General features: G+C 41.3%; 1 protein-coding gene across 4 annotated transcripts in view; it reads right to left on the reverse strand.

Moving 5' to 3' along the window:
- shroom3 (shroom family member 3) overlaps positions 1-22,683 on the reverse strand; it is a 65,950-nt gene extending 43,267 nt beyond the window's left edge. Inside the window, exons 1-2 of one of the 4 annotated variants that reach the window (XM_085168470.1) lie at positions 21,769-22,683; positions 15,192-15,346 (exon numbers count right to left, since the gene is read on the reverse strand). In XM_085168470.1, the coding sequence (XP_085024596.1) occupies positions 15,192-15,346; positions 21,769-21,927 (314 nt within the window). In that variant the 5' untranslated portion in view covers positions 21,928-22,683. Of the gene's footprint in view, positions 1-10,870; positions 14,999-15,191; positions 15,347-21,768 lie in introns of those variants that run through there. The other 3 variants (XM_085168472.1, XM_085168475.1, XM_085168473.1) reach the window with 3 other exon arrangements.
- Positions 22,684-24,499: the final 1,816 nt, after the last annotated feature.

A 24,499-nucleotide genomic window follows, 5' to 3' on the forward strand; every position in this document is an offset into this window, starting at 1 on the left:
TTGTTTGTTTCGTTTTTTTGTTTTTTGTATTTGTGGTTGCTTTGTTTTCCATTTGTTTGTCTCTTTTATTTCTATGTGGTTGTATTTTTTTAACATGTTCAAAATAAAGATTCAATTAAATTCAAAGTTGAGATGGGGGCAAATGATTTGATTAAAACTGTGCTGGGAGACACGGCAAACCTTCTAGCAATGGCACACGTTGAGGTACCATCCTGTGGGAGTTGGACTACCTGTGTAACTTCTGTAGGGTCCAGGGTCACGCTAACAGTAGTGACACCACCCTAGCTAAATGGAAAACTAGTGAAAAAACCTTATTCTGAGCAGTGTATTATGATTGAAAATCAAATCAAAGGCAGTTCTCCATCGTTCCTCCACCCAGCAAAGCCATTTATATCTACAACCCCTTTAAAAACAGAGAGAGAAAGCACAAAACACAACACACCCAGGGTTGCACTATGAACTGCGGACATTCCACCACTGCATTATCAGAAACACACACACACACACACACACACACACACACACACACACACACACACACACACACACACACACACACACACACACACACACACACACACACACAGGTGCATAGATAAAGGCCCATTAAAATAAAACCTGTTGGGCTGGTGAGAGGAATGCAAGGCAGCCACAAACACCCAGAAATCACCAGAACAGGAGGGACTGCGTTGTCACATTCCACTTTCCATCTCATCACACACAAACTCATCTAAATGGAGGCACAACAGCACTGCTTTTAACCAGCAGAGGTAGAACACACACACACACACACACACACACACACACACACACACACACACACACACACACACACACACACACACACACACACACACACACACACACACACACACACACACACACAGCGTTTTGGCTCTGACCTCACCTTAGTTCATCAAGTTCAATAGCAGTGTGAGTCACAACTAAAGATGAAAAAAATCAATAAAAACATCATAAACAGTAGTTTCATTTGAAATTGGAGATGGTCTGGTAACATTTCTCAAAAAAGTACCAAATCTGTCTGAATATGGCTGAAGTGGAGGAAATATATTTTGAAATCATCCACAGGAGAGGAAACAATCAGTCCACAAACTGGTTTTATGTCACACTTCCATCATTAGAGGTAAAAATGACCCATCCAGCAGGTGAAGATCAGGTAAGGATCTCTGCTGTTTCTGGGTTACAAACAGTGGTGTTAAAGCGCACAGAGATACACAAGAAAATGTTAAGTACGTAAATCATCACTAAGTTAAACTTGCCATATGTCCAACTTATCTGTTTCTGAAGCTTTTATTTTGAAACCTTCCTCAGCAGAAATGTTTTACCAAGCTGCCATGGAGACAGTTTAGTGTCATGTGACCTGCGTGTGGAATTTTGTCACATGATATGGTTGCATGCACGTGTAGAGAAGGGTGAGATGTGAGAGGTTATATTCACTCCATTACATGAACTAAAGTTACTGATTTATTGAGTAAAAATACTCAGTGGAGGGGTTTTTATGCATTTGAAACAGAAATTTTACTTGCTGGGTAAATTTTAATTTGACATTTTAATGTTTTGACATTTATAGCTAAGTTAAAAGGAACATTAGTACTTTAAATCAAATAGAATCATGTTGCTTGTTTCCTGTTTAACAAAACAAGGCTCATTGTGGCATCTTATTTATACTTTGCAAACTCCAGGCCAATAGAAATAATAATAGCCCTGGAATTCACGCTATTGAGCTAATGACACTCTTTCTAGATCAAAATATGTGTTAAAAGATTCAGATTTTATAAAAAAAAGTGAAAATATTGCGCATAGTTGAAATAGTTGGGATTTCCTTCAAAGAGTTAACAAATGTCTTTGTAGACCTTTTAAAAAAATATTGTAACGGAACCAAACTGGGTTTTGTGTGAACTCAGTGATTTTTTTTGTGTTGTTAAAAGTGTCCATATGGGTCCCCACAAAGTCACTGTGCGCACACACACACACACACACACACACACACACACACACACACACACACACACACACACACACACACACACACACACACACACACACACACACACACACACACACACACACACACACACACACACACACACACACACACACAGGGGTTGCCTGGGAAACTCTATTGAGGCGGTTCATCCCTGTAATGACTTCCTCCTCGTCTTTTTTTGAACAGAGAAACTCAAACATTCATTCAGCTCGATTACGTCAACTGACAACAAAAGAGCACAAAGACAGAGAGTCAGCGGAGATGAATGGATGAAGACAAAGAGAGAGAAGGACTGGGAGAAAAGAGGCGGAGGGGACACCTACAGACAGCTATGCAACTATGATCGAATGTTTTCAAATTCCTCTTGGCCTCCTTTTCTCATCAAGTTTCAAATTCAGTCCATCTGATTTTATTTACTTTGTAACTGCGGTGATCAAGAAACCTGAAAGAAAAACAGTTTGTCATCATTTACCCAGAGGTCAGAGCACCTAAAAACCTAAATCTGAATATTTACATGTTTTAATCTTTAATATCAGAGCTTTGGTCTTACACTGAGAGTGACTAAGCTGGATGATGACTCAGCAGTGGGGCTACTGGTTAAGGTGCCAATTTTCTGGGTGAATGTACACATTATATTAAAGGACTGCAGTTCCTCTAACAGCCACTTGAGGCTGCCTCCAAATATGAGCCAATCCCATAGACTCCCACGTTTAAATGTCCAGCTTCACAGCAGAAATAAATACGATTGCAATAATCCGGTCTTTAAGCGATGACGTATGAACCCTGCTTCCGGGTCCAAACTACTCTGCCTTTATTAAGGGTGTTGTATTTTTTTACACGTTTAATGCTTTGTATTTTGTTCTATTTAATTTGAACAAGTCCCTAAAAAAGGCAGTGATCAGCTCAGTTTTTAAAACCTTACGATGTAACTACAGCCCAGCCCATGCAGCAGTAAATCAAAGACTAACCTTGTATTGTGGTTGGATTATCTCATTTGTTCTCCTGACTGAAGTTTGGTCCGTTTACAGCATCCTGCCATGCGATTGCATTTGTCCCTAACCATCAGGAACCTTCACTCTAACTTTTATCGAGTGGAAAAAGTTAGCGTTCATCCTCCAGCTTCACTGTTTATGTTACGCTAACATAGCTGTGTAGCTAGCGATTACGTAGCACATCATTATATATCAGCTAGCCCAACTTCAGTAGCCCTAGAAATGTCACTGCTGTTTAGTTTTCTGTCTTAATTTATGTTGGAAGTGATAGCAGAGCTGTACGTTTGAATCTTTCAGAAATCTTTCAGTCATGCTATATCATGTTTAGGCAAAAACTAGTGAGCTAACTTCTAACTCCGTTAAATTTAATACATTCTGTTTTCATGGATGCCTGGATGTCTAACTTAATTGTTACACCTGGTAAAGCAGCCACACTGATCATTTTATTAAAGATGAAAGAATTTAGACAGTTTGTAACTCTCAGTGATGCTGCAGTGTTCATTTGACTTTGGGACCTGAAGCAGTGTTTGGACCTGGAAACAGCTAATGACAGACTTAAAGACTGGATAGGCATCCCGGTTTTAACTGGGCAGTGTTCTGAAAATGTACTCAAAATTTGCTCAAAATGAATTGGAATAATGAAAATGGACTGGGATTTATCAATCGCTCTCAGATTTTAACCCCTGTCTCATTTATCTATTATTTTATACAGTTTAACCTTTTGAGCTGGACATTATAGAATCAACAGCTAACTGATGTGTCTGGACTGTGGGAGGAAGTCGGAAAAGCACATGCAGGAAAAAAAAGGGAGGACACGCAAACTCCAGCACGTCTGAACCTCAAACCTTAAAAGTGTGAAATAAACATTAATCATTGTACCACAGAAAGAATGGTATGATCTATGAGCGGGAGCATGTGCGCAGCTTTTTAAATGAGGTGTTGAGGAGTTGCGGGGAGGCAGGCAATGGACCAAACCACTGGGAGGCATGAGGCGGATTTTAACTTAAATTTAAAAATGTGTTAAAAATTTAGAATATTATTACAATATTTCACGTTATAAAAACCTGGATGCAGGAACACCCTAAACCCCCCCTTTAAACACGCCTCTGCTGTTATCATTTCAGGGAAAAATAATATCATATATGCTAGAACTACTATGGACAAAATTATTTCATATCAAACAAAAGTTTTGATTTAGACACACATCAGTGTTTGTTAATTTCAGGGGAGCTCTGTTGTCAATGTAAGAAAAAAAAAAAAGTTAGGAACCATCAATCCACCCCGATCTCCTCCCTACATACACTTTCTCTGCTCTCATAAAACCAGCCCTTTCATCCCTCCGTGTGAAGTGACAATAAAGACATGCAGGACAAATAAACGCTATAAAAACACAACAAGCAAAAGGCTGTTGCAGATTTTATTATCTCGTGTTCTGGTTTATGTCCCTCCCAGAACAGCAGGATTTTGTTTTTCTCCATCGGTTTTGAATTCAGTCTAAGAGACTCAATCAGCACGAAACAAAGCACATGCAAATATTACAGAGAACAACAGGAAGAGACTGTGGCCAAACCTGCTCAACAGAGCACCGACCAACTGCAGCATATGCACCAAGGAGGACACTGACAGAACAAACGCATACAGAAAACACACACTCATCCACACCGGTGCTGTCACTGATAACTCTGAAGCAGCTCTGATAGTATCAGGACTGAGAATCGAGCATGTTATCCCCCTGAATGGATTCTGCTGTGCAGCATAAAGGCCCTTTCACAACGGACGCGGCATGCGCTGCGCTCACCGCTAACTCAGAGCGAAGGATGCAAAATTTGTTGCGCCTGCCGCAGAGCTCTGTCGTTATTTTGCGGCACCTCTGTGTGTACTAGATGCGCCTGCTTCTTGTCGTTTCAAAAGATGTATGTCTCTGGCTTCATATCCTCTACAAGAGTTTGTGTTGAATTTTGTTCAAATGTTCAATAAAAACATGTATCACTCATTCAGAAGGAAGAAAGCTTTCCCGACTAGTGAAGAGTGTTTCATTTCCACAACACTACTTTCCCACTGATGTCCACAGATCTGTTGAAAAGGCTCTGGAGGTCCCTGTATAAGCACATAAACCTGTGACAAAGAAAATCACCAAACTCAGACACGCACAGACTGTTTTCTTGTGTGGTGATGAAGGAAAACGCTGGCACGTGAAAGGGCATTTACCCTTCCAGGTCCTGAAGCTCAGTAAAACGCCTCTCCGACAGCCAAATGCATCTGTTCTCTGATTGGATTGTTACACTTGTGATTGACATGACATTGACCAATCAGCTGAAAGGAAGAAAAATCTGGTCAAATTCGTTCTTGCAAGTTGAAACTCACACACAAGCAGTGTTGGGGAGTAACGGAATACATGTACCGCCGTTACGTATTTAAAATACAAAATATGAGTAACTGTATTCCGTTACAGTTACCGTTTCAAAAGGTGGTATTTAGAATAGTTACTTTGTTGAAATAAATGGATTACACGGCGGTACTTCCCTGTTTCATATTGTGGCGGGTCAGGACTGTTTGGGTTTTGTTTGACAGCTACGTTCTGTTGTTCCAGGCGGCAGCGTTGCCGTTGCCATGGTTACAGGGTGACGCTCTCTCTCTGCGTGTTTCCTGGGTGAGAGAGGCCTTTTTTCGTTGTTGTGCTAAGCTAATAGGCAGAATGCTACAGGTATAGCGCTAAAGAATGTAGCATCATAGGAAGTGTAGTCCGTGCTGCAGGGAGAATGGACTGTCATACACGTTATGTGTCTGTGAGCGAGGGAGGGAGAAAAAGGAAAAGTACGAGCTGTCATCGAGCAAAAACGGGAGCTGGAAGCATGTAAATATAATAATAACCACTGCAGCCAAGAAGAGTGCCTGACGAGCCCAGTTGTAAGTAAGCTATTAAGACTCGACTGTACACCGTGTTCGTGTTTTCCTCCAAAAACAATAAGTTCCGTTGGAGCAGCCTTTCAACGCCTCTCTCTGTCTCTGCTAGCAAAGTTGACCCAGACAACAAAGTAAAGCTATTTTTCGGCTACGAGCCCGACACAGAACCCACCGTATTAGCCAGAGGTCCCTTTACTACGGTTCGGAGCAGCGGACCTTCAGTAACAGTAATAAATCACAGCAATAGTACATTCATGTAGTTGTAAACAGCATGATAATATATTAAGTAATCCAAAGTATTCAGAATACGTTACTCTCATCGAGTAACGTAACGGAATACGTTACAGAATACATTTTGGGGCATGTATTCTGTATTCTGTAGTGGAATACATTAAAAAAGTAACCTTCCCAACACTGCACACAAGCGAGGGAACTTGAGCGCAGAGTTTTACAAAGAGTTTTTCGCTTTGTATCTGTAACCAGACCTTAACAAAAAAAAAATTGTAACTTGTGTAAATATTTTTTACAAACACACAAACCTTCATCTATAGATGCACAAACATAAAATTTTCAGATGTCTGGTTTACAAGGTTACAAAACTCAGTTCACAACTACGCATTTGACTTACGAGTACAGAATATTTATGACCACAATTTGAGTCCACAGGAAACTGCAGAAATTATTGGATGTGAAGACATGTACAAAAAGTGGAAAAGCTTAAGGGACAAAAGAAGAAAAGAATAAAGCAAAAGGCCACAACAAAAAGCGGGGACCTAGCGGGGGAGTTCCAGGTTTTTATTGTTTCTGTCATGGCTGCCAATGTGTACAAAACACTACGACACAACCACAAGGTAATTAACACCATGAACTAGCATGAATGCTGGTAACAGTGTTGACCACTTACAAGGGTCACATCGCAGGCTCTACAAAGACTTACCGCAGATGTAAATCAGCTGTGAAGTCTAAACCTCAGAAAGACAGGTCTAAGGCTATGAACCAAAAGACTGTGGTTTGGGTTAAAATACACTAAACTAAAGCCCTTCATGTAGACTGGCAGCATGAGAGACAAGCAGGTGGGACAGATGCCGAATCAGCAAGGCCCAGGCAGTATTTGTAAGGTCTGGCCTTACAAATCTGGCCTAAATAATAAGCAGCATTAAGTTGTGGCAGCAGATCTTCAGAAGGAGATGGGGGCAGCTCAGTTATACCAGCGGTCCCCAACCTTATTTGCGCCACAGACCGGTTTATGCCCGACAATATTTTCATGGACCGGCCTTTAAGGTGTCGCGGATAAATACAACAAAATAAAACTAGTACCGGTACCGAAAAAAATTACATTTACTCATAACACACGTGAAAAGACCCAGGAAAACAGAGTAAACGATAAAAACAATAAAAACTATAACAAAATAACGCTGAAAACCGATAAAGACCCTGAAAACCATACATTTCACACCTGAGCCTCAACTCTCGCGGCCCGGTGCCAAACGACTCACGGACCGATACCGGTCCGAGGCCCGGGGGTTGGGGACCGCTGAGTTATACCGCGAGAAAGCCAACAACCAACATTACAATACAGGCTCTGACCTGGAACCCACAAGGAGAAATAACAAAGGAGACGACCACAAAGTACCTGGAGTCACAAAGACGTTGCAGACATTAAAGCAACAGGACGGACAGTAAAGGCGGCTCAGGACAGACAGAGCGCTGCTGGGTCGTTGTCCAAGAGTACCCAACTGTCTAACAAGAGTAACCATGCATGTTAATGCTAAGGACGGCTTCATCATTAACACTGCAGGAAAAGGAAAAATCATTAGTGATCACAATTCTTCCTCTGGCCAATGCAGAGAACAGCTTCATTCATATCTATCTATCTATCTATCTATATATTAGTTATCTTATAAAAGAGACTTTAAGGACATTGCAGTTTGTTATATTTAGCTTTAACTGTAATTTAAAATATCAGCTATGTAATCAGTTGTAATCAGTTCCTTTAAAAGTACTCCAATCCATTAAGTCTGTGTTTCTCTGATGTTTTCTGGCAGACAATAATGGAAAAAATGCTCAACTTTATGCCAAGAAAAGAAATCATCACAGAGCTGCTACTAGGCTGTAGATTATTAATCCTGTTGGAGAAGCACAGATTTGGCATTTTCCTGAATTTTCCACAGAGTAAAGATTATTTTAGGAAAAGCAGCCATAGAAAAAAGACACACCTGCAGTGGCCTTGACATTATAGCATCCAGCAGGAATGCAACTAAACAGTGACTAGAGTTTTTTTCCCCTTTCTGAAAAAGCCCTAAACATGATCGATGCACTTCACCCAGCAAGCGCCTCCTGTATGCACTCTGTGTTTTTGTTTTTTTGCCTAAGGGGAAATAAAAGCTTTTCCTCATATGCAATGTAACACTGCTTAAGTGCACGCCGCTGCTTACTGGAGATTAGAAGACAAAACGCAGGTACAGCAGCTGCAAGACGTAAGGGGAGTAGTAGTAAAGGTAATACAGGTAACACACACACACACATAAACACACACAGCAGGGGTAAGCCCCGATAATATTACCTTACTCATGAGGAAAGCAAGTGTCAGGTATCAATTAAAAGAAGAACAAAAAAGATCTACACACTCGCTACACACATGCTCCACTGTGGATACACACGCACGCACGCACACACACACACACAATAAGTAAGCTCATTAAGAAAAAACCTTTGAGTGGCCAGTGTCACAACCTTCACAACCCACAACCCAAAGTTGCTTGTCCAATCCAAACTCAATCCAAGAGCAGAACAAACTCCTCTGGGTTTAATGTGTGGAGACGTTAAACTTCCTGGGAAGCTAAACTACATTTTCTACACAAAACTATAAAGGAGTCCAAAAATGACACAAGGCTAAGAATTTTTACAGTGTCTATGTGTCAAATACACAACAGGAGTCCAGCGAGCTCAGCATAAAGACTGGAATTAGGGGGACGTTAAGAAAATCAACTTAATTAACAGACAAATTGTCACGTATTCAGCCAAACGTCCATTTTTTAAATAGAGTCTACTAGAGGTACACACTGGTACTATGTCTCGACAAACACCAACATATTCACCCGCTGAGCACATTGGTGCAGTTCGTTTCCCAGCAACCCAGTGGTGATGACAAGACTCTGTGATGTCACTAGACCCATCTGTTGTTTGCTGAGAAATACTTGAAGTACCTCCCTCTGAGAAGCGCTACATGTGGCAGTTTCGTACGGCCTGGACCCAGCTCGCATTCAGTCTGCTCTACATCAGTTTGCATCCAGGGGCCCAACATAGAGGAGGACCCTCACGTGTAAACGAAACTGTAGAAAACAAATCTTAATAAAAACAGCCCAGTCACCACAATGCACCATTTCACTGGTATATTCAAACAAACCTGTTAAGATTTGCCATTTTTCTTTCATGTATATCTATACTGTTGCATTGATGGCTGTTCATATTAGGCATGGTCAAAGATTCAGAAAATAACATCAGCATATATGCAAGTGATCCCATTTAGAAGCAATTCCTGCCACTCTAGAAAGTGATTCTGACACCAAAATGAATATTTTGATGAATAAGGAGAGAGTCAACTCCCCCAAATCTGTAAACACCAGTAAAATGTGACAGAAAAATGCTTAAAAACCGATGACTTTAACTTATATCCCTGCAGGTTATACTTCTATATGCGGAAATCCAGAGCTTTGAGTCAGCAACCAATGACCTTAACAATAATCCGTAAGTTTTTAGACATAGAGGTTAAGGTTTTGGAAAGACTGTGGATCTTCTGCAAAACTACCACTAGATTCCTTCTAACATTATCTCTCATCTACTGCTTGTGGAAATTTACAAGAAGAAAAGCTGTTGAATAAACTGTTGCATGTATGCAACAGTTCACACAGCTCAGGAAGAAAAAGAGAATACATCGCACTGACTGAGAGACTAGAGAGACAAACGCTCCAGTTGGTTGTTGGTAATGTTCACATAATTGAATGTCACTATCTGCATCAACCAAGACAAAAAACAAAACAAGCAAAAAGAATATTTGGAGACAAGTCCTAAGTGCTACTAGTGTCAATCATGGCAACTTGCTAGCAACCAAAGCAATTGTCACCAAGCAGTCAGGAAATTCTTCCGGAGGTCACCAACTGGTCTCAAAGCCTGCATAAATGAGGCCTCAGCAACTGATTTCATAGCAATTACCTCTGGCAACCACTTGCTAACTGTTGCCAAATAGTTTTCCCTATTGATCAGTGGTTGCCAACGAGTCTCTGGGCCTCACGAAGGCCTATGTGTGAACAAAAAAAGAACATAAAACAGGAACTGACAAATACAACACAAGATGTCTATGGATGTTTGCTGCTGTTTAACATTCATTATCTCTTTTAGCCCCACCCATTTGACTTGCTGCACCATATTGTGGTTCAAATTGGTATTGCACTAATGTGCAGTACAGCCCTGCTTTGACTTCAGGGGTTATCTCTTCGATACAACACAAACATATTTTGCATAGATAGCTTTCGATTGCTTTAGTTAGTATCAGCAGGTTTTAAACTATTTTTAAACACAACAATGTACAAGAAAGTACCTTTAATCTGAGAAATCTCCCAGAGCCAAAAAAACATTCCACTGAAAACAAACACCCTCCAGGCATTTAAAGGCTTTCCAAGTTTCCAAGTACAATAATCTGGAATGGGCGTTACCTACTGAAGCCTGTCAGACTGAAAAACAATTAAGTGTTGTCTAATCATGTTCCCCAAAGCTTGGAGAACATGACACTATAACTAAGGAGGTAAACTACATGGATTTAAATTAAACCCTCATATGCTGGCTTTATATCACAATAGTCACATTGGAACTCTAAAGTTTGAAATGACATCAGACATCTTTACTTAAATACAAATTTAACTGAAAGTCTGCTTCATTTGTTCTCACTACTTATAGAAAACACACTTACATACACTTACAGCTCTGATGGGCAGCTCCTCTGAAATCCTTCTGCTTTGTTTTCAGCTTGTTGTGAGTACACTAATGGCATGATTCCCTCTGAATGTCTGTGCCTTTGAGTGTGTGTTTGCGTGTGTGTCTCCCTTTGCTTTTGTGTCTCCAAGCCAATCAGGGCTTAGCTGAAGGCACCAATCAGATCGAGCACAGTCAGGTACGGAGGAGAGAAAGTTGTAAGGAGAGACAAAGAAGGCGTGGTCTGACAGGTGCGTTTGGTGTCGACATCATGCGCCTTTTGTCTGACTGACACCAAGGATGGAGGGAGGGAGGACGGGAGGACGGACGGACGGACACACACACGTACACAATACCAACAATAAAAGCAGCTAATACCCGCTAAAGTCACACACAGAGTTTTATAATGCCTTCCGGATAAAGGACACGCATACACACAAACAGAGACTTTGGTCTTCTGCGGTAATAACCATCAGTTCAGCTCAATAAATCTTTATTACCCCACCGAAAGGCTGTTGCTTTGCAGCTGGAGACGATGGAGGAGCTGCAGGAGGAGGTGATGAATGCTTCTCCCAAAACACAAACCCTAATCCTAGTGTTAGGCTGAGAAAGAATCCGCATTCAAACTTTTCTTTCCTTGGATCAACATTACGGGAAGTAACACAAAGAAAGAAACCTACACAAGTCATGGCAAAAGGTAAAGGTGAAAAGTACCAACCCCCCCGAAAAACGTGTCCAAAATCTGGAGTTCCTCTAATGTCCACTTGAGGCTGACTCAAGGTAGGCTTCACCTGCTCTGATGAAAATCACTTTAGTAGGTTTTTCAGTAAAGTTTAAGGTGCTAGACCCTTTTTTATGGGATTATCATTCAAACCCTTGTCTCTAAATATGGTCACTAATGATTCCAGAAACCTGACCTGGCAGCAGCCAGAAGGCCAGTGGCAACTGGTTGGCATCACAGTAATCCAAGTAACTGGACTGTATCTCTGGACTGTGTTTTAATGCAATTATATGAAAAAGATTATAGCTTTGTGTCATATAACACCGTTAGCAGCTATGTGTCTGTTTTTGCCAGCTTGCTAACTAAACTTCCCAGTACTTAGATAATAACCACCATTTTGTGGTGCTAATGTTGAGGCTTCAAAACAGAGACTCCCATAAGACAGAAAATTTCTAAAATGATACAACTCCTTCAGACATTATTACATTATTAGACTAAAAATCCTGACACCTGCAGAACCAGCGAACTTTAACACTTCTCAGGCCTATAGCCAGAACAGCCAAGACTCAGGTGGGTCCATCCGACATAAACACACAGTCACAGCCTTTTATCTATTTTTGATTTGTGTTTCTGGGCATGACTTTTTTGCATCTCTGGATGACATTTTTCTTCTGTTTGAGCTCAGATGTACTGATTTGTGTCCACATATAAAGGTTGAAGGGATTGATGGTGGAGGGGTCACATCAGAGACCCAAGTTTGGCTCTGTTTGGTTGCTGCAGCTGCCTAGATAACCCTCTAATGTATTTAGTACCCTGTCATGTGTCAATCACCAGTCTCATCGGTAGCTCCTGTTGCATTAGAGTTAAGAAAACCTTTTTGGGCCTGCTCATTTAGCATTCCGGTGTGGGAAGGGTTGCCTATAGTTGCTTGAAGTCACTGAAGTCCATTGATTCGTAAAAATGACTTTGGTTTGGTTTGGAACAGATCATAGTCTGGGTAAAAGTAGAACAGTCGAAACTTGTTTTACACTTTCTTGCTTTCTGTGGACAAAATACAAGCTGCAAACATGAATATGCTTCGTGCCAAAGCAGAGCACTTTCAGTGCTGTGCTCGTGAAAAAACGTGACAAACTGTGTTTGTGATATCAAATGGATTGCTTTTTTGTAACTGTTTTACAAACTGCTATTTACCCTGGGCTGATCCATGACATTAAAAAGCAACTAAAAAAAAACGTCGACTGCACATCAACATGCAAACCAGGGTCCAATGTTCAAACCTTCTAGTTTGCCTCCGTGCAGCCCCATCACAATAGAGTAGAGCAGAACAGAATCGAATAAGCATATTTGAGGATTAGAAATGAAATGTTGAACCTGTGCAGTGTCCAACTTTTACAGTTTCAGATCCAAACAGGAAGCAAATCAGACCAAAACACACACACAGCCTTCCCTTGTCGCCACGCCTTCCACAGTCCTGTGTGTGTGTCTTTACACCTGTCCCACAGAGTGTGTGTGTGTGTGTGTGTGTGTGTGTGTCTAAAGTCTAAAGTCCTGCATTGTGTTTGGCGTCTCACACGTCTTCCAGTAAACAGAAGCTGCAGTAGTGACAGTGGCCTCGCTCACAGTCACACCCCAAACCCAAACACATACCTGGCAGTGCATCAACCTCAACACTGAGAGAGATGCTGGGTGGCACGACACGCCCTCTGCTGAGGTCTCCTGCTCTTTATTTTACGATTAAATGGGTGATTGTTGTTTGCTTCTTAGCAATCTTATGTTTTAATACGGCCTAACCTCAAAACCGACTTAGCTTTAAAACGCTGGACAAAGTCTGAACATCAGCGCTAATCACACAACGAGCGCTGAAGTTGGCACCCGGGCATGTCAGAGGTCATAAATGGGTCTTATCAGCATGTGATCCTGGTCTGATGAACCTTTAACCGGATGTGAAGAAGTGTTTGATGCCTTCAGGAGATTGTAGAAGCTTCACCTACAGGACCCAGGAACAGGCTAGTTTAACCACTCCAGTATTGTCATAGCTTCAAATGCGTCACTCTGATACATATTTGAAACAAGACTCCTTAAGAAAACAAACTGCGATTTCAACAAGACTTCTGTTTTTCCACATCTGCTCAGTATACTGCTTCTCCTTTTCATTAAATGTTTATGTCATAGCTTTATGATCTAAAAATCTGGAGCTCTAGAAGTAATCCAAAAACAAATTTCTATACATTTTTCCTACTTTACGGTCATATAGGTATCACAACAACAGGAGTACGCTGAGCCTCAGGTTCAGGTCAGATTTGGAGCCAGATGTGTTGCACCAGCTCAAACTGGGTTCAGGCATTTAAAAAAAAGTACTGTCGGGTATTTAAAAAGAGAACCCAGTGACAGGATTGCCTGTGAGAGAAGGGAACCTTTTGCAACTGACTCTGTTGTATATTTCTGAAGGTGCAAAATACCCCAACCATATTTAAATGTGGTTGAATCGATTTATCGTCATTTGGCATGTCAAAAACATGAAATGATGGCATTTGTTTCCCAAATAAGAACAAATAGAATAAACAGAATAAACCTTAGCGGTCAACATAATTATAACATGCTGTTTACTGCTAATTATGTCAATATTTAACGCCAAAGAAAACAAGCATGTCTTATTTTTGTGCTTGATATTTGAAGAGCTTGCAGACCCTCGTGTTGAGAAAATGGGGGAACTTTTATACATCGGCCATAAAAATAACCACACCTATGAGAGCTATTTAAGGTGTGCGCTCACGCGCTATTTTGCCCTTTTGTGTGGCCCTTGGTTTGGTAGTTAGGTAAGTCTTTCATCCTCATTTTGGTTTGAGTATAAGAATGTTGTAATTAAGCTTCCTGAAGTTTGCACTCTGGAGGTGTATGGAAGCAAAATTACAAAATGTGTCCTTGGCCAATAACCTATGAACCTCACTGTAAGTGTAATACAACATAATACAACATAATAAATAATCAGCACGACATGAATGACGGCTCCTGGAACACAGGCTGCACTTTGGGCTAAAATCCTATCCCCAAAACAAACTGTGTGCTGGGCACGCTGGGCTCAGCTGTCACTCCCAAAACATCTATACCAGACATCCAATAATATCATTAAAGTGAATTCTATTAATCGCTGACATGGTGACAGCCTTTAATAACACACAGTCAACTGAGTCAAATGCCCAGCCAGTCTGTGCTTGTCTGAGCTGTTATTATAATAGATAATAATTAATTATTTAGGGTAAAAGTCTAGACGTGGGCAATAGATTGCACTCACTCCAACCTTGTACTACACTGTTGGTCACTCATTCCAGGTTTTCTTTAATTTAATAAACTACTGCACTGAAAACTCACAGCTGAAACCAAGTGCTGGAATAAAACCAACATTTACAGCAAGTAAAGCTACACTCCAAACACACTCACCCTCCGCCTGCTGGGATTATCAGGTTTCAGGCTGTTGCTAGAAAGAGAAATATCCACCCTGCGTGCTTGCAGAAAGCTCTGAATCGGTCTCAGAATCAGACGTTTGTGGTCCGTTTGCCTCAGTTTTGTTGGTTTGAGCTTTAACAACTGGCGTGTGTACCTGCGGACGGTGAGATGCAGAGTCTTGTACGATCCTTTTATCAGAGCGACGGCCTCCTGACGGTACCCGGTCAGCTCAATGTCGTTGATGATGACAATCTCATCGCCCACCCGCAGAGGCTGCTCCAAACTGTCCGCCTTGCCGCCCTCCTCGACCTGCACAAACAAACACACAACATCAGCTGATGCAGTCCAAACATGTGGCTGCAAAGTGTGAGTTCCTAGCACCCGAGTTTGTGGGGCAGCAGCTCGTTACGCAAGGCTGCTCCTGGTACTGACCTCCAAATGAAAGGTCTGAGAGCTGAAAGGGGCCAAGGTTTAAGAGGTTTGTAAGATCTTAGTGACTTTGAACTTCGACTGGTGTCTGTGCTGAGTTAGGCTGAACATACAAAATGATGAAACATGTTGGGCTACACATCCTCTGGCAGCTGCTATCAGTCTATTGTTCTGGCAGGACTCGCTCTCCTGTGTGTGTGTGTGTGTGTGTGTGTGTGTGTGTGTGTGTGTGTGTGTGTGTTATGGACAGGGTCACTGCAGGGAAGAGCAGGAGGTCTTGGGTGTTTGTGATCCTTACATCCTGTGTGTCTCTCAATTCTTCGTAGGTTTCCTTCCTCTAGACGTCAGAGTTCTCATAGTTTTGTCATTTCTAATCAGTTTTTATTCCTATTTCATTCGTTTTGCTTTTATTTTCTTAAAAAGGAAATATTCTAAAATTATCCTAAACTAGTTTAAAATAATAAAGTACTCATATTTAGAAGGGAATCAGCACTAATGACACAAAAACAGATTAGATGAGTGTTAACAGGAAATGCTGTTGTTGACGTTCTTTTTGTAAGTGAAGTTTGGTTGAGTCTCTGAATGAAGCATCAGTGTTTTAATGCTCTCAGTCTGAGTGCTGCATACTGGAAACTGCATACGTGTTTGGAAAGCCTGACAGGGGTAGCAGTAAGCAGGGGAAGAACTTGGCATTTTACCAGCTGCATACAATACATTTTTCATGTCATAGCACACTGAAGTAAACCTTCACTTTAATTACAGCACAAATCAAAATGAGAGCAAACCCAAATGTGACTCGAATGTCTCTGATCACTCCCACACGCTCCTTCTCTAACACACACACACACACACACACACACACACACACACACACACACACACACACACACACACACACACACACACACACACACACACACACACACACACACACACACACACACTGTAAATATCAGTGTGACCCTGCTACTTTATCATTGGTGACAGTGATGACTCTTAGCAGCCTGTCACTGTGTGTGCATCAGTATCACAGCACACAACTGCCTGTTTATCAGTGTGTGTGTGCGGGTGTGTGTTTCCTCTTAAAGGTCACATCATCTTGTTCAGCACGAGATAAACTCAATCAAATCCTGAGCTGCTCATCAAAATATTTCTGGACAAGCGTCATCTGGTCAAAGTGCACTGATTGATTAGAAGTAGTGCACAGTTACAGAGGACGAGCGTTCTGGTACTGAAAGCTTCTGAAAGTTTCCCTTTGTTATCCTATAGGTCAGGGGTGTCAAACTCAAATACACAGTGGGCCAAAATTCAAAACTGGAACAAAGTCGCGGGCTAACATTAATATGAAAAAAAATATATGAAAAAAAAATCTTCCTCTAGATATAAGAATGAATCTTTTCTTATGGACTCAAACAAGTTTTGCTGAAAAACTGAATATGGAACAAGCAAAGCTTAATACTAAACAATATATATATTAGCTGTATAATACCGGTAGGCCAGCTCTAATAGTAATTTGGTATGGCTTCGCGGGCCAGAGTTTGACACCTGTGCTATAGGTACACGGTGCATGTGGAGATCAGGAAGAGGACTAGGTTTGCCTATATGGAATCTTAAAACCCCTGCTTGTCATCTGAAGACCATTTTGATTTTTATTAGCTGCATTTCTAAACTTTAGGTGATACACGGAACAGGAAACAGGCACCAGTCCACTTGCTCCTGAGGCTAAAACCAGCGGTGTAACTAGTGAGTTCCCAGATGGGAAAGATGCATTATTGATAAGATAAGATGCCTTATTGTCCTGTTGATTCCTGTTTTAGATCGTAATAAGTAAGCATTAGAGATGTCACAGCAACATTTACTATAACATTTGGATATCAGGCATGAAGTAGGCAGCAGTAGACATTTTTCAGAGCCTAAACTCAGCAGAGTCGTTTTGGAAAACATATCTCATCAGTTTGGTCCTGTTGAGGCTGCTAAGCTTTGCACTTGGAAAGGTCAGATTAATCACGATGGGTAAAAAACACACGAGAATGACTCTGTTTGTTTTGCACATATTTTCCTGTGATCGACAAAAGTGTCTTGCTCTGTTCTGAAACAATAAACCCCACCCACCTGGGACTCTTCAAGTTTTAAAACCACTGCCAAAAATGTCTTGCAGGGAGTGTCTGAAGCTCTTCTGAATTACAACACGTGTTACTTCTCAACAAAAACATGATGCGTCGTCACCCACATGCTGCAACTGCAGCATCAGGAAAACACAAAGTTTTGATAAACATGTACCATCTGCGCTAAGCGACTTGAATCACTGACTCTGAGGAGATAAACATTAGTGCGCGGTTGCAGGTGTTTATCTAAACTACTGCTGATTAACACAAATGAGTAGTATCTAATGAGCGTTACTGATGTGAGGGAAAAGAAACACCCTCTCAGAGCTGTGAAGGAAAACTGTGTTAAAGCATTCCCGAGCTCTGCAGAACGATGCACATGCCTGCACTGTTTGCCTTTTTCAGGAATAAATATACCCAAATAAGGCCCACAGAATCACTCAGTAACTCCACAAGTGTGTGTGTGTCAGTGACTGTGGTATTCCAGCTGAAATTCATTATCCTGCAGACTGAGATATCTAAACAGAGTGGCTCAGCCCGCTCATACCGTGACTGAAACAACATACCTCCTCTAATCAATAAAGACTGTGTGATTTGGGAAAATATCCTCTGAGAGCGATGGGGGGCCTCAGCCAAGGAAAAGCACTCTCTCTCTAAACTTCTTTAGAGCTGGACTCAGGTTCACTGCCTCTCTAGCTTGTGAAAACCTGAAGCTTCCATACTTTTGACCTCTCAGAGGTTAAAGATTAGGTATGTGCAACTCTCTTTATTTATTAATCTGAGGGATATTTAGAGGTGATTATATCCAGTGTTTAACAAAAAAAAAAAGAGCACAAATAAAACATCCTGAAGATATAATATGCTGACTTTTAGTTCCAGGATTAAGGGATACAGGAGTGTAATATAAACGGGTAAGCCAGTTCACTGTAATTGCATGAAGCTGGTGTACTCCCAAGAGACATATTTAAAAAGAATTATGAGGATATCCTGATGCTTTAACTCTAAAACACTGGATCCTACATTTACCACAGTGGGATACTACAGCATCTATTCATCAAGGACTTCTCACCTCTTTATTCACATTTCCAGTTTTTAACACTGTGGTTCTGAAATAAATCTAATGGCCGTCATTATGACATATTCGAGGTTATGTTCTCATGCTTCAAAACCAAACAGATACTGAACCTGTTTAAAAGAACCAGTGGACTAGTGGGACACTTAATACACACCATTAACTGGTGTGTATTAAGTGTATTTTGCTTGGCCACAACCAGCATAACCCTTTAGATTATAGATTATAATCTATAAATCTTCAGCCATGAGCTGGGTCTAAATGGGTCTACTGGTCGTTGCTTTTCTGGAAAATCTCAATATCATGTCATCTAGGCTGTTTTGTTCAACAGCTGCAAGACTGGTGAAAACACAGTGAGTGTAAAGGAGGCTTATCGGCAGATTAGGATTGACGGTAAAAACACTTATACATCTTTGCATCACCAGATGACTATTAGCTTGACACAGATTGCCAAAAATGTAATATCCTTTCAGAGTACAGGCCTCAGAATTTGCTTAAGGTTAGCAACCAAAGTGCAGTTAGCCAGCTTATCAAATTATCCAGGCAGGTTTGTGACCTTAATGGCAAGATAATTTTCCTGGTTAGTCTCGAGTTTGGTTGAATTGCCCGACTTATTCTTTAAAAACAGTATTTTGTGTAAGCTAGGTAGCTTGTTAGCTACCTTTAGCTCAAACAAAGCTAGCTTTGATCCTGAAAGTGCTTTAAAATGTTTGAGTCTTTTATAACAAACAAAGTTTTAAATTAAATCATAATAATAAATTTTCAATAAAAAGCATTTTAAAAAGTTGCACAATGCAAAACTAAATAAAGCCCTGGATCTCTTTTAGGTTGAGTAAACATTTCAGTCCCAGCAAAGACTTTGTGTTGAACTGTTCACCTTTACACTGATGGTGTAACTGGCACACACACAGGTCATGAGACCTTCAGATTAAAACTTAATGAGTTTTTATCTGAAGGTTTAACTTGCCTAGAGCCATCGCTGTGACCTCTGACCCCAGTTCAGCACAGCGTTGATACAAAACAAGCAAAGTGTGCCAGGTCTCTTTTACGGTTGGTTGGCGGCAAAAAGAAGAAATGAGTGAGACACACAAACAGAAAAGGAGACAGGACATAAAGCGAGACGCAAAAAGCTGAAGCGCAACATCATGCTGGTGTTGGGGTCAAACATGGAGAACTGTGCTAACGCCAGCCAAAGTACAGCACAAAATAAAAGCATGATTGTATACAAAAGCAACCAGGAAAACACATTATTCACATTCTTGTCCTATTTTACAATGTTTGGCCTCCATCCCAGAATAACCTTCACAGAAAGACACACACACACACACACACACACACACACACACACACACACACACACGCACGCACACACGTACCAGCCTGGCGATTTGCATTTTAATAAAATGAGGCCAGGATGGTGGCTGTAAGGATGGAAGGGGCATCATTAGTGGTCATCTACTAATGATGATTTCAAAGGTTTTGGGGTTTTTGTCTTGGCTTTAAAAAGAAGAAGAATTAAAAATCCATCACAGATTTCTCTGAATCTTTGGCCAAAGTGTGGCTCACATCTACAGCTTTCATTGGGCCATATTTGATGGTGTTGACTCAGGCTGACTCAACTTACCCAGAGGTCCATCTTATATCAGCTAGAGGTCAAGTATGTTGTGATGTCTGGCTCACACAATACTAACCAGTGCCATAACTAAGCCATGACTGCCAAAAGTAGTCAAACTTGGGCCCATATTTCTCTGCCGTCTGGGATGATTCTGGGCAATGAAGTGGCTGGTAAAGAGTAACACTTTCATTACTGACATAGTTATAGGGTTTACTGATTATTGGCGCGTCGAGTGATTCATTTATTTTGAATTTGTTTAAGACAAAAAGCCTCAAAGACAGTGAAGCTTGAAAGCAAAGACTACATGTGAATGGATACAGTCACCAGTAAAGTCTTGATTTTGAAGCCTCAAGCCAAGTGTTTTCTTTCCTTTTCTGTTTTTTACTCAGGTTTTCCCCAACACAGGTTGCACAGGTTTATTTTGCAATCCTTCTCATCTCATGTTTCATATACTCTCGCTGGTCAGGTTTCTGCTCTAGCAGCTGATGATGTCACTTTGCAGTTTCTAGTCTCGGTTCTGGGGGTCGGACAGACTTTAACTCCACTTCACAGACTGCAGCTGGGAGCAGGCAGCGGTTATTGTTCTGCAGCAGAGTTAAAAGCCCATCCAAAAGATGAGGAAGCTACTGAAGAGGCAGCTGATTATTGCTCCTGAATATATAGTTTTATTTGTTTGTTTATTTTATAAAAGCAAAACGCACATACACGTGTCTCTACAAACATAATCATTCTCAGTCCATGAGAAAAACTGCCCACATGGCCTTCTTGATGTTTTGAAACCAGACACAATGAGTGAGATGTGGATCATGCCATGTTATGAGCCTGTTACAGATGTATGTGTTTATTTTGTCCTGCCTCATCCTCCTTTCTGCCTTTAATGGGACCATAATTTATCAAATGAACATCATAATCTATTTAATAAAACTTAAAACGAGCAAATGAAACTATAAACTCATCAGTAAAGTGTGTATTCAGATCATAAATCATTCGAGAATTAGGCTCAATTACCCACAGACTTCTATACAAACCGACTTCAAACCAAAGTTGTCGCCCCCTGTTGGTCATTAGAAAAAGAAAATGCAGTATTAAAGCTCTTCCACATTGGCTTCATCTCCCAAACCTCTGTGGTGTCTTTTAAAGCCTGCCCTGTGCTAGGATGTAAAAATCAGAAGAATCGGCCTCACCTGCTTAGATATTATCCTTCTGTTTCATGCAGCACATTGAATTAGAGGCAAGTGCTACTAAAAGGCCTGACTGCCCCTTGGAACTGCAATCTGTGTTGATCAGGTGTTCGCAACAATTACAACTTTAATAACTTTTCTGCATATATTTAAAATACATTTAAACTTCTGCCATTGATATGCTGCAGTTACAGTTTAGAAATAATAGTATTTAATGATTCATGCAAAATCAATTGATATGATTGGAATAATTAGTCACTCTTTCCGGCTTCCCGTCATGTGCAGAACAGGTCACAAACACAGCAGGCCTCACACGTCCTGTCTCCTACCTTGGAGATGATGAGCGGCTCTCCGTGCTCCAGGCCACCCTGCAGGGTGAAGCCCCACGGCGCTCCTCCATGCAGCCGGGCCTCCACCAACACCCAGCCGCCTCCTTCTCCTCCACCGCCCGCCGCCTGCTGGAGCCCCGCCCGGCCACCGCTCTCCATGCCTGGCCAGGGGGAGTGCACACTCCCGGCTCCTATGTCCTCAGCCTGAGGAGGATAAAGTGGAGGTGGAGGGGAGGGGGGGACCGGTATGAAGAAAACGAGCTGTCCTTCACGAGTGCATTGCCGTCATTCATTTATAACTCCTCGTTAAGAGCGAAGAGAGCAGGAGGTGTCCGTGCACCGAGTCGCGTTTCCTGCAAAGTGCATTCCTGGAGCGCGCAGAGCGGCGGTTCCTCCGCCGGAGAAATTCCTAAAAAACACCCCGAAACTTCTCCGTAGGAGTCTGAAAGGAGTCCTAAAAGTTTACGGAGAGGAGAAGGCCATCAAATTTCCACATGAACGAGAGGCAGCCCGAATCAGATCTGCTCAAACACAAATCCAAACCTACTCTCTCTCTCTCTCCCTCTCTTTCTGTGTGTCTCGTCCAAAAATCAGTTTAGCATCACAATAGGATTTACTGCGACTCACTGAGCGAGGAGAAAGGAAAGAGACAGAAGGAGGGGGAGAGAGGGAGGGACAGGAGAGGTAGAAGAGGAAACAGAAACTCTGAGAGAAAGGAGAGTTTAAAAAAAGGTGTGAATTAAAGAAGGACACTGGGATAAAAAGCTGAGTGTTTCCTGTGTCTGTTTGTGTGTGTTGATGAGCAACAATCCAATCCTTCGCAACTGAATCTGAATCCTTTTCTATTCACACTGGAGCCAGATTACTGGATTTAAACTGGATTAAACTTCCTGGTGGATCAAATCGTTTACACGCTGAACAGTAAACTGACAAAAAGCCAGAATACAAGCTTACTTTATTTATCCCCCAAAAGTTGGGGGATTTCTTTCTTAAAACACATTAAAAACATACCATACGGCTTAAAATACAAAATACATTAAGATCATCTATATTTTCCCCCCAAGTTTGTAAACTTCTTTGTTACAGCAGTTAAAAAAATGAAACACAACAGTGTAAGAGTAAGACAGAACAAATGTCCCAGCGAGGTATAAAACCAACATGGACCAAATGGACTTCTTATATAGTGCTTTTATACTTAAATGCTCAAATCTCTTCATACAACATGCCTCATTCACACATTCACACCAGCACCTTTGCTTAAGTGCTCTCTTTCTAGCATTCACACTCCCATGGATGCTTCGGGTTCAATATCTCGCCAAAGGATACTTTGGCATACAGACTGGAACAGCCAGGGATCAAACCACAAACCCTCTGATGACCTACCTACTCTACCTCCTGAGCTACAAACACCCCTAAAAATAAATACAATAAAGTAAAGGGGGGGGGGACTTTAACAGTAACTTCACAAACTTGCAAAGTCATGTATACTTCATTGGTATCACGATCATGGCTTTGTGTTTTGTGGATGATGTGGTGTTTTTTTGGCTTCATTGAGTGGTATCCTCCAAGTCTGACTTCTTGGGGTGTCTGCAGTGAAATGCGTGCTTTACAGCTTTGTTGCAGAGAGTAGACAGCTGTTGATTTACTCATCAGCATATATTCCTACCCTCATCTGTGACCACGAGCTGTGGATTGAAGTCGCAGAAGTCGCTTCTTCTAGAGGGTGTCTGGGTTTGGGACGTAGAAGAGGTTGTTCACTAATCGGAAGGTTGGTGGTTCAATCCCTGGCTGTTCTAGTCTGCATGCCAATGTATCCAAGGTAGCTAACTCCAAATTGCTTTCATTCACCATAGTATGAATGTTAGCTAAAAAGAATCTAAAAGTAAATCAAGCCCTTATTATTTGGTTTACTGCTCTTTTTGAGCATTTTTTTCTAATGAGCTAATTCAGTGGCTTGTGATACTAAAAATAACACATTTGAAACATTTGAACGTCATTAGCAAAGTTGTTGTGATGCCATAAATCTATCCTGTCAGTCCATGAAAGGGACTTCACAAAGACACTTTTGTGTTCCACATTTTGTTTTCTCTCACTTTTATTTGTTGATTACATTTTAATCACTAAAAAATTACAAATTTCAGTCACCTCTCACATCATTAACATCATGAAAACCGATGTATCCAACGTGTTTAAATGTGACGCCAAATGGTCCTTTATGTCCATATGTTTGTGAGTTGGTGGGTGGAGAGCTTTGGCTTGAGCTGGGTGTGTTAGCACTTAGGAATGTGGTTTCAGTGAATATCATCAAGTGTATCATCTAACAAAGGGTTAGAGGTCACAGGGTTACTATCAAGAGTAGAGAGTGAAAAGGCTTCAGGTGACACAGTGACATTTTTCACCTGACACTCAGCCTGCAGGTCAAACAGGTGGCAGGTGAGTCAGACACAGGTGTCAGTATGACTCTGTCCTATCTGCTTCATTCGCAGGTAAATCTTTTAAATTCGAGGGTATTGGATACTATTTAGTGTTTGCGTTGTACAAATACTGTGTAATACATTCAGGACAAACTCCACAGGAAGAGACTATCATCCACACAGCTGTAGTTTCTGAGGCATGACAGATATATGGAAGCTGAGGCCGGTGCTGAGGCTGCAGTATGTTAAGAGATTGCCATCTAGTGGATGGCAAGAGATTTACAACCAAAAGGCTGTAAAATACAAACGTTATTTGA

Source organism: Neolamprologus multifasciatus, chromosome 7, assembly GCF_963576455.1.
Source record: "Neolamprologus multifasciatus chromosome 7, fNeoMul1.2, whole genome shotgun sequence".
In the NCBI taxonomy this organism is placed as follows: Eukaryota; Metazoa; Chordata; class Actinopteri; order Cichliformes; family Cichlidae; genus Neolamprologus; species Neolamprologus multifasciatus.